This window comes from Perca fluviatilis, chromosome 9 (genome assembly GCF_010015445.1).
Source record: "Perca fluviatilis chromosome 9, GENO_Pfluv_1.0, whole genome shotgun sequence".
NCBI classification, from domain to species: domain Eukaryota; kingdom Metazoa; phylum Chordata; class Actinopteri; order Perciformes; family Percidae; genus Perca; species Perca fluviatilis.
The window spans coordinates 11,921,303-11,933,029 of record NC_053120.1 but is presented as its reverse complement, the minus strand read 5'-3'; the positions used below and the strand labels follow the sequence as shown (position 1 = coordinate 11,933,029).

General features: G+C 36.4%; 1 protein-coding gene across 2 annotated transcripts; it reads left to right on the top strand.

Moving 5' to 3' along the window:
• Nucleotides 1-952: 952 nt before the first annotated feature.
• mpl (MPL proto-oncogene, thrombopoietin receptor) lies at nt 953-11,649 on the top strand. Of its 2 annotated transcripts, XM_039811310.1 has the most exons (12): nt 953-1,274; nt 1,663-1,783; nt 2,214-2,383; nt 3,666-3,823; nt 4,448-4,592; nt 4,719-4,833; nt 5,419-5,588; nt 8,228-8,370; nt 9,020-9,179; nt 9,495-9,576; nt 9,881-9,968; nt 10,316-11,649. In XM_039811310.1, the coding sequence occupies exons 1-12, from the start codon at nt 1,163-1,165 to the stop codon at nt 10,778-10,780; spliced, it is 1,929 nt and encodes a 642-aa protein (XP_039667244.1). In that variant the 5' UTR covers nt 953-1,162; the 3' UTR covers nt 10,781-11,649. The 2 variants fall into 2 exon arrangements, with proteins under 2 accessions (XP_039667244.1, XP_039667243.1); XM_039811309.1 differs by lacking the exon at nt 953-1,274 and having other exon boundaries at nt 1,281-1,783.
• Nucleotides 11,650-11,727: the final 78 nt, after the last annotated feature.

The following is an 11,727-nucleotide window of genomic DNA, read 5'->3' as shown; positions in this document are numbered from 1 at the left end:
ATATTTGTATTTAGATTTTTCTACTGCCCCAACCTATTTTTTGTCCCAAATTCTGGTTGGGACCACTGTGGTGTGAGGGCTAGTGCTAGCTTGAAAGGCGTCTCTTAGATGTTTGTTGCTTGCTACAGAATGTCAATATAAACCTCCCAAATCAAGTCCATCTAGCGTGGTCATACAACTTTATATCTGGTGTTAGAGCCTTTAATCTGCTCTATGCAAGATGTTGGCAGATCTTTTATCTCATAGAATATGTGCAGCTCCAAAAAAGGTGTTAGGCACAGTTTCCAGTCCTATTTATGCATCTTTATTTTTTTAAATAAAACACAAATCAATTCTCAAACTGTTTAAAGAACCAATTTAGCTGGCTATCATGAAAACCTGGACTAGTTTAGCTCTGTTTGAAGAATAGGCCCATGCTGGGGTACTATGCTGTTGTGCAGTAGGTAAGGATGTTGTAAATCAGCAGAGGCTGCTGGGAACTTTTTTCAGTCTCCTCAAAGGTGATAAGCAATCGTGTTTGTTCTTCATCAGGGAGGAGGCATGGAGAGACAGAGAGAGGGTCTGGTGAATGCAGACACCAAGGAACTCCACATCACCTCTACTTAGTGTTTTCCACTCCTAAAAGTCCACCATGAGCTCATAAAGCCTTTGTTACTCTGTCTGCATAGACAAAGGGAATAAAAGATTTTAAATTGAGAAATTGTATCAGAGTAAGGAAAAAAAAAACTGCAAACCCAGCCAGATGATGGACTGGGAAATTTAGGCTACTAGGTTTCATCAGTAGTATTATCTCCCGTTTGTTATTGTGTCTAATTAGGAGGAGTGATTGAGAGTACATTAAAACTGAATTTCCCCAAGAGGGATTTATAAAGTTTATCCTCTTCTTCCTCTCCTTAAAAAAAAAAAAATTAATTAAATATTTCCATAGTTTCAGTTAACTGCCTTTTTTGTTGCTTACTTCCACTTTACATAAAACCCGCTTCCTGCTCTAAGCACAACTCTTCACATTGGGCCTACCCCTCAGCACTGCTCAACCCCACCCATGCCTACTCAAAACCATGTATGACAGACATGACACACAAGACACACAATGCACAGACACAATGTGCTGTGTTAGTTTAAATGCCATGGTGGTTTAGGATACATAATACCTCAATCTACCATGAATTTGCCCTGCAGGTGGGAGATACTCTTTATTAGCTTGTGGATACAAGTGGGCTTTTTGCCTGGGATACATTGCGAGGATGGAATCGGCAATCATCTGTCAAGGGAAGGTAGTGCTTAAATATGGTTTATTTTTGTACCATTGAATACAATCTGAATCTGTTTTTATTCAGTCCAATTATCAGCTGCAGTTTGTTTCCACTGAAAATATTGGCTGTTAACTATATGACACATAGCCCCAAAAGTCCCAAAATATGTTGCTTTTTCTAAGTGAGAATAAGATGATAGGAACAAGTAAATACATTGTGGGTAGAAGGTAGAAGATCTGCATGCCAATAAATGGGTCTTGTTCCCACAAGGTGACAACTAAATATCTTACTGTAAGACAACTTATGATGACCATCTTGTTTTCATTAAGAAATGCCATCATGTTTGACTTTGGGGGACATGTTTTATTGCAGGAGTGCTCATGTGTTATGTTTGTCATTTCTGGAGCAGATGTTTTGCTCTTAAAGGATGAAAAGGATCCTAAATGTTTCACCCGGACAGAAGAGGATTTCACCTGCTTCTTTGAGACCGCAGACAACGGGACTTATGATTTACTTTACAGTGTTGGAAGGTATGTTATAAACAGTAAATCTATTTTGTTTTGTATACTAAGGAACCTAAAGGAAATTCTTTCATACTTTTGATATTCTACCATGTATTTAATGTTATTGTGGTTCTTCATTAGTATTAGTGTGAACTTTAGGTGTCCAATAGTCATTGGCTTCTCCACCTTGTATTCCACAAGAATACAGGCCTAAACCCATATCAGCCATACTCTTGTATTATTTTTAATATCTTTTTTTTTCACTTTGAATGATTATAATGATTTGATTTTTCCTTTTTAAATTTCTTTGTTTACATTTGAACTTACACATGTTTTACGTCCTTTGTTAGTCACATGTAAAACAATTTGAACTGCACAAATAGTTTGATTGATTGATTGATTGATTAATAAATAACACCTCTACTGTTTGTCACTTATTCTTATCAACCCTGACCAGAGAGAAAATGTGTGAAATGTCTGTCCAAGGAACAGAAGAGGGAACTTTCCTCCACATCTGCTCATTTCCTGAGTCAGATGTGTTTTCGTTTGTGGCTATACACCTTGAAGTTGTTGAAGCCAAAACCAACACCAGCCTCTACAATCGGATCGTCTCTGTGGAGGACCACTGTAAGACATTTAATTTTACAACATTTACTTCCCAAACATAAAAAGAATGGAAATAGATATATCACTTGTTGGAGGACAAAAAAACACATGAAGCCATATGCATAAACATTCTAAGCATATGAGTAGTGCTTCTTTTATATGGCCAAAAAGGCAATTCAAATCAACTGTACATACAGTAATGTCTATTGAGGATTATCCTGTATCGTGAAAGGGGACTTCCTCCCAACAGAAGTCTCCTCTCCATCCTCCAAATTCATTTCATAGTGGGGGGTGTGGGTGTCCTCCCCCAGGGAAGTTTTAAGCATCAATGACTTCATTTCCTGTATTCGGATACACTTGAATGCACCAATTTACGGTGGAAATACCTTTATTTAGCCTATGTGAAGAAAATAAACACAGATGGCAATTCAAAATATATCAAAATTATAATGGAAAGTTTTTTAAGTGGGTATGTGGAAATCCTGGAGCTTTTTAGTGGGTATACTGCGTATACCTGCGTATCACATAGACTATACCACTGCCAGGTGGTGTGACAGAAGTTTCAGTTGCAGCCGGAGTGTTTGTCAAAAAAATACAATAAGAAACAAATAGAGACTAGTTGTAAATGAAACCAAAGTCTGGTCTTTGAGTATGTATTATACTTGCAAGCATAGGAATACAATTTTCACAAGTACATCAGCAATGTAGAAAAAATGTCTTCAAGTGAGCCAAAGTTCAGTCACTTTCTTATATACTTAGACAGTCAGAGACACTCCTGATATTTTTAGTAGGAGCAAACAGCTAACAAAACACCATAAGCAGTTCAAATTTTTACAACCTTTTCTTTTGCTCTCGTTTCTAAAACTAGTCACGACACCTGCTTATTTCAGCTGCTAGGGACAGAAAGAATATGTCTAAGAGACACAGCTCACACTTTTGTTTATGGTATCCTTTAACCCTTATCTGCTAAAACTAAAACAGAAGGCAGAATGAAGGCCCCGAAAAGAAAATAGCTTCAAATGGCACCAATGTTTACGATTTCAGCTGTTTCCACCTGGAGACTCTAAGTCTAACACAAAATGTGGAAGAATATAAGGAAATCATGTAGAATATAGAAACAATCATGTTTAAATGTAATTTTGCCATTACAGAGGGTCCAAGCAGGAAAAAAACGTCAGTCCCTGTCTTGAATGCAAGAAAGACAGGGGGCCTGCTAATCTGTTGCCTAAACACCAGTGAATTGTTTTCAATGGCTTGTGTAATATGTTCTACCTAATTTTTTTGATCACCTTTTTGCCTCTAGTTCTCCTGGATCCCCCCTTCAGTGTGTCTTTACACCAAAATGGCCGAGCAGGACAGCTGCAGGTTTCATGGTACACAAATATTTCGAAATACTGGAAATATGATGTGATGTACAAGATTCAATACTTTTCCAAGAGGCTGGGAGAGAAGATTAAAGAGGTACACATACACACAACTCTTCAATAAATCCATTAGATTATGTTTCTTAAATGCTTTTGAAATCATACTGACTATGAGCATAAAGACAGGTTTTATATAATTTATGCACTGGTATGCCCAGCATGCAAGTTAGTATTTTTATTTTTGTTGTTGATACAAGAAATTAAAACTAAATTTACATAAACTTCTGAGTAGCTAACTTAAACCATAAAAAAAGGTAAAATACATTTATTTGATCAACTGATTGGTGGTAAACTAAATAGAGCTTTGCTCTCTTATATCATAAAGTATAAAACATTTGTATTGAGATTTAATTTAAATTACTTAATTAATAGTATTAGTGATGGAATCTGTTGTATCTATGAGTCATAATCTTTTACTGCCTTTATTTGCTTTGGGGCTGAGTTAATGTGTCAGTTATGAAACTAAATTCATTAATTGATTAATCGAACATCACTTAACTGTGTATTTGTATTTGTCTAAGCCTATATTCTTTGTGATTTTTGTTCATTGAGTATCATTCATGGCCGTCCTTCAACTGTAGGCCTGAATTGGTCAGTACACTTGGTGAAAAAAGTTTTAGGAATAATATTGTAAAATCTATGATGTTTGTGATTTCTACAGGCAAAGGAGCACGCCATACTAGACTCTCTGGTACCAGGGGAGGAGGTTGAGGTCAAGGTAACTGTCAAATGTGCCTTCAATCCAAATGCAGGACACTGGAGCAGCTGGTCACACCCTGCACGAGCCATGGTCCCCCAAAGTGCAGGTGTGTCTAAATGAGAAAAGGGTGTGAGTGGACAATTGTTATCTACAGCACAGCATCTCATCCCGTGACCCTTTCTGTCACAGATGCAATACTTGAAGGAGACATTCTTATTTTCTTTTTTTTCAGATGACATTTCACTAAAGTGCTACACATCTGACCTGCAAAATATCAATTGTCAGTGGAATGGAAACAGATATAGTAAAGAGAATGAGTACAAACTTTTCCACAAAATGGGTTTCAGGTACATTACTTACTACATTACTACATTCCATCATTGATGAATTAAAGTCCTCAGATCCCTCTATGCTAATGTAACAGTATGTTTAGTTTAAGGTAAATACCAAGTTGTTTTTGATTTGATTTAATTTTATGAGGATCCCCATTAGTTGATGCAAAACATCAGCAACTCTTCCTGGGGTTGTTGACATCCTTCACAGTAAACACCTGTACACGTAACATTACTTTAAGCAACTAATGTATAATGTTGCTAGCTATTATTCAATTCAATTCAATTCAATTTTATTTATAGTATCAAATCATAACAAGAGTTATCTCGAGACACTTTACAGATAGAGTAGGTCTAGACCACACTCTATAATTTACAAGCCCCAACAATTCCAGCAATTACAGTAATTCCCTCAAGAGCAAGCAGTGCGACATTATGCGATTATGTTTGCCATCTCTTCTTTTGTTCATTATTCCTTTCATTTCACATTGTATACTAACAAAAACAGTGAGAAAAAAACCAAACATGTTTGGTTCTTTGGGTTATACCCCCTAAACACACAACTGAAGTTTACTTTATTTGGCTGTGATGATATTACAGTGAAGCTTTGGGCTGGACAGAATCGACCGAGTGTCTCGCTGACAGGGACTTGACTGAACTGTGCCGTTTCCGTGGAGACAAGTCCAGAAAAGTCAGGGTCAAGCTCAGCAGCACTTCAGCTCCACTCGGCAGAACCTTCTACACTCAAGAGTTCACTCTCAACAACAGCAGTAACTGATTTTTGTTCCTCCTTTCTTTGTTGCTTTTGGATGTGCTGTCTGTATTTGTGTGAATGCGGATTCAACAGCATTCACAGTAATGTTATCCGATTCTTACGTATGATCTTTTGGTCAGTTTTTACAGTTTTTGTGTTATCACTGTTTATGTTCAGTGCTTCTTTAGGCTTTTTCTGAAATTTTAAAGGCTGAACAGTGTTGGTAATGTCACAGCTACATTGCAGAGGAGAGAGAACATTGTCTTTCTCTTTAACTTGTTCTGACGGCCAAAAATCTGACTTCTCATACCCCATTACAGTAATACATCAAAACGTATTTGTACTTGTCTACTTTCAGCGAAGGTGCTCATTTAAGCAATAGGACTTATACATTTGGCTCAGTGAGCCTCCAAATGACAAGTGCCACAAGCGTTCCTTCATTGACAGCCCCTGTTAAACATCCTTGACATTTCTGGACGAAAGCACAGAGTACCAGTTATTCAAAACGCTGATATGCCCACATTATTTAACTTTATCCACACAAATTAGTTTGCAAATGCTTTATGGTACTTATGGTTGGATCATTATAGTGATACCACGTATTGTTTCTTTTTTCTACATACTATGCTATGACTGTTTTTGACATATTCTTAGGTGGCACAGTGGCTTAGTAGTAAGCACTGCTCCAACTACCACCAGCAAGTAGGCAATGCAGACTCCGACCCAGGTTCGATTACCAGTTCATCACTTTTTTTGATATACTATGCTATGACTTTTATTTGACTTTTCAACATACTATACTTTGACTGTTTTCCACATAGCCTACTAAACTATGTCTTTTTCATGACTTTTTTCAACATACTATACTATGACTTTTTAATTACTTTTTTATCCCTTTTTTCGATATACTATAATATGACTTTTATATGACTTTTCGAGATACTATGCTTTGACTTTTTCCACATAGCCTACTATACATAGCCAGATATGTTACGGCCTCCATTTAAAGGAACAAACCAAGGCTCAAAAGGGATTAGAAGATGCAACATATAAAAAGGATGCCAGACACAATGTTAACAATTAACCAACAAGCTTTATTAAATAAAGAATATTCCCAAAAGTAACAAACAAGAAAAAACAAAAGGGACTGGAGACCCCGGTCAAAAAGAACAAAAGATGGGAAGACGCTGGACCAACCTCGCAGTGGGCCGTCGCTCCCCGCGTCTCCCCCTAAACTACCTAAAAGTGTAAACTAATCCTAGAACAAACAAAAAAGACGAATAACTGAACTACCGGTAACCTCCAGCCCAAACTAACACAATAAACTGAAATTAAACAAAACTCCAGCACCTAAATGTGCATGGAGGTTAGGAAAAACAAACATGCTTGTGGAGAAAAAAAGACACCAGTGTGCTGCTAGTGTGCTCTCCATGTGCCCCTGTCCCTTCACTCTCTGCCTTCTTATCACCTCCCCCACTCCACCTGAGCACTGATTACACTCTTTCATGACTTTTTTTGACATGCTATACTTTGACTTTTTTCAAGATTCTATACTATGACTTTTTCATCACTTTTTGGACATAATTTACTAAGACTTTTTAAAGATTTTTTTCTGACATAGGATACTATTACTTTTTTTATCACTTTTTCCCGACATGCTATACTATGACTTTTATATGAGTTTTCGAGATACTATTCTTTGACTTTTTCCACATAGCCTACTATACTGTCTTTTTCATGACTTTTTCCGACCTACTATGCTATGACTTTTTAATTACTTTTTTCGAGATACTATACTATAACTTTTATATGACTTTTCGAGATACTATGCTATGACTTTTTAATTACTTTTTTCGACATGCTATACTATGACTTTTATATGACTTTTCGAGATACTATGCTTTGACTTTTTTCACATAGCCTACCATACTATGTCTTTTTTGACAAACCATACCATGACTTTTTCATTACTTTTGTTTACATACTATACTTTGACTTTTTTTAAATATTATAAAATGACTCATCACTTTTTTGGACATAATTTACTATGATTTTTTTTTCTGACATAGAATACTATGACTTTTTTATGACTTTTCCCGACATGCTATACTTTGACTTTTTTCTACATACTATACTATGACTTTTTTATAAATCTTTTTGACATAATTTCCATGACTTTTTTCCGACTATGACTGACACTCAACATACTATACTATGACTTTTTTCGATACACTATACTATGACTTTTTAATCACCTTTTTTGAAAACTATGACTTTATTGACATACATACTATGACTTTTTAACATGCTATACTTTGACTTTTCTTTAAAAAAAACTTAAATATTCCACTTTTGTTTAATACATTATTGGTATTATTCAAAAAATATTATTTAAATTTGTACCAAATAAAACCATTCACACTTTTCCAATTATTCTCACTATTTCACTGAGCCACCTTTATCCAGTTTAGCTGCAGCAATTTAGCTCATGAACATGAGTCATGAACATGGTATTCTTAGAAAGTTAGTTCACCTAGACAGCTATAGATCTATGTAGCTACTACTATCTAGCTTAACTACATTACTTTTGTCAGACTGGTAGTGTAGTTATGTGACTTTTTCTACTGACAAATTGTTTGTGCTTTTTGTTACTAGTCAAAACGTCCCCACCATGTCATCTGAGAGGAGCACTGGAGAAAGACAAGTTCTGCTTGAAGTGGAAAGCTCCTCTTCTGTCTCTGTCCGCTCACCTGCAGTATGAAGTCAGCTACCAGATCAGAGGGGCTGAAGCGTGGATAGTAAGATGTCACATACAGCCACATAATTGTTTTTTAATGGTTAAGATACCCTGGGGCCATGTTGGGACTTTTTGTTTCTGAAACGCTTTGTGATCGCTCTAAAAAACATTTAGCATTCCATTCCAATTCTTTTTGTGTTACCTCATACATTTCAGATTACCTTTATTGCATTAGTAAACTTGTAGTGTGTTTACAATTTCATGTAAATATGGTATCTATAGACTCTTTATGATGGCATACATTTTGGTGGTAGACAAAAGATAGCTATGGGTGGTTATGCTACAGCAGAGTATCACATTGTTGATATTACCACCAGCAGACACAAAGAAAGGGAATATTCAATTCAACACAGTGACAAATTAAAAGTAAAAAAATGAGTAAGATGATCCATTATATTGGTTTAACACTGGGTTTAGCAAGAGAACATAATTTGGAAAAAAAAACATTTGCAAAATACATTTGTGCAAATGTAACAGTATTCAGGGAATGGAAAACAATTGCATTAAAAAGCAGTTTGCGAGGGAACATGAATATAGTTCAAGGGAAATGTAAAAACTACGGTGAAAGAACGCAGGAGAAGTACATCATCACTAAGATTGTCATTTAATGTTCTTAAGATTAGATGTCAAATCAACCTTTCTGTCCCCAGACGGTGTCCCTAAAGGGTCCTGAGACCGGCACGTGTCTAGACGTTCCAGCAGGTAGCTGGTACAATGTTAAAGTCAGAGCTAAACCTACTGGGTCCATTTACTCAGGTCACTGGAGTGACTGGTCAGATGTGCTGACTGGTAACAACCCCACTGACATAGGTAAGCTCCCACTGAGACTGACAGAAGTCAGTGTAAATCACACCTATTTATTTAGTAATTCCCATTGGTTTGTATACAAATCCCAACCAAAATGTTGCAAAATTACACTAAATGCAATGCAGCAGCAGATTCTTAGTCTGTAAATTTGTAAGAACTTCAAAAAACTAAATTTGGTTGTGTGATAACAATCGTAGTAGTATATAAAATGTTTGCCTTGGTATATTAACTATAAACATTATAGACCAAATGAAATGCTGTTCTTTGTTACTCTACTAAATGAAACCATTCAAACCTACCATTAAATGACCTTTACAGGCACATTGCTCTGGGTGTGTATCCCTGTCTCGATGCTGATAATTGCCATCATCCTCATCTGCTTGTTTCCAACGTACCTCAGGTGGGTTTTCCAACTCTTTCAGTTTGTAATTAGCTAATTTTTAGGATTACATACAGAAAAAAAAAACCTTAAAATACTCATGTGAAAATATGTGATAACTCCCTCCATTTATTTTTAAATGGACACAAATTTGTACTGTACAATCACTCCTAACACATTTTCACACAAAGTGTTTTATATTTTTAAAATAGTTTTAAATCACTGACTCTTAGTATCCCAGAAGTTTAACCAATTCCTTGAATGATATGCCACATTGTTTGAAGACCTTGACTTTTTATGTCTGTTATTTTGTGTGTTTTTATAGTAAGCTCAAGCTGTATTTTTGGCCGCCAGTGCCCAACCTTGACAAAGTCCTACAAGGTTTTCTGACCGAGATCAACGGGCCGAGATGGGTAAATTATTTATTCAAAGAATTTAGCATGATACATCATACATGCACCATTAGCCTACATTACACACAATTAGATGGCATCCCATTACACAAAACTTATACTCTTGTGAACCAGTTATTTCCACAGTGGAACAATAGATTTTGGCCATGACTGATATGAGCCAAATAGATGCAATATAACTAATACAGGTAGATATAGATTCTATTTATAAATGTGTAGAATTAGATATCAAACAGGAAATAGGTTAAACACAAGTAATACGTACATACATTCAGAGTGGTAGTGTACAATAGTTTACAGTCAATTCCAAGGTGTTAAAAATCAACCACTCTGTGCTCACACTACAGAATCCTCCGATATCAGCAAAGCAGTGCCCGGAAGAAACTACTTCATCCGTGGTGGAGATATTGTCTGAAGATGAGGTTTCAGGATTGGGGAAGCCATCAGAGGGATCCACCCAGCTCCTGTCACCAGAAAGACGCCACAGAGAACAGGTAGATGGAAGCTGTCGGACTAAAGTCTTTCCAGACTATGTGACTCTGAACAAAGACAGTGCCATACTTTGCCCAAAAGGAAACAAGTATGTCTACAAGGAGGTTGGAGAGAAAGGAAGCCAGGGGGAGAGTGATGCGCTCGTGCAAACATGTCACGGCTCCTGCACTGATGGCTCAGTCTGTACCCCACCCTGCTTAGGCAGTGTCTTCCTTAACGATTCCTACTTGCCTCTGGCTGAGCCTGCAGACAGATTTGACTGCAAGGGCCCCGTTGCAAGGGGGCCAGGCAACCTCTATTCTAATTTCCCTTGTATCTAAATGTACAGTATAACAAGTGTACCTTGTTTCCACTTGTGCAGATCAGATGTATGCACTTTCTTATTGAAATACGAACTCAAGGATTAATTCACCCTGTTGTTGAATCTTAACAAAGACATGTTACCATGTATTCACAGTATAATGGGGGTTAGTTCTGATCATGGCATTGTCTTTCTCAACATTTCTGTCAATCTACAGTCCTTTGGAGCTGAAATGCCATGAGTGCACCACAGATTTGAACATAAACTACCTAGGGGGACATCTGTAAACAAGAGTATAACATTTCTATGACTGTTGAAATATATTTGGGCATACTATATTATACAATGCTTTTACAGTACATTTGTAATTTGTATATAATACTGCTGTGTCTTTATATGTCCACTAGAGGGAACAGTAGATCACATGATTTTTTCTGAAGAACAATGCGAGAAAAAAGTGAAAGGAAAAAAAGTTGCCATGAGGAATTGGAACTATTACACAAGATGACAGTTTTGAGTTTGTACTTTTTTTTCTTCAATTTAGCATTTGAATGCAACTTTGTCTAACAGTTTACATGACTCAATTTTGTATATTTCCGTACTATTCTTCTATTCTGCATTTGAATAACCATTGGGGTTGTTTTTGTCAGATCTTTTTCATTGCAATTGTTTTATACTCATTTATACTGTACATATGTCATCTGGATTTCTTAATGAGTTTAAAAGGTTCCTCAGAAATCCACTTGAGTTTGAGGAGCCTGACATTGTCGGAGATGGCGATGACAAAAGAAGTTTCCATGAACAACAGCTTTTAGTTCATTATGCATTACATTGTAACTTGAGGGTTTGTATTTCTGGCATTAAACATTAAAATCTGTTTTTCTTCTATTTGCATTTTCTGTGAAGGCACCATTTGGACTTTCATGGGTACATACTACAACAATTATAGGAGACAGTTGAGAGCAT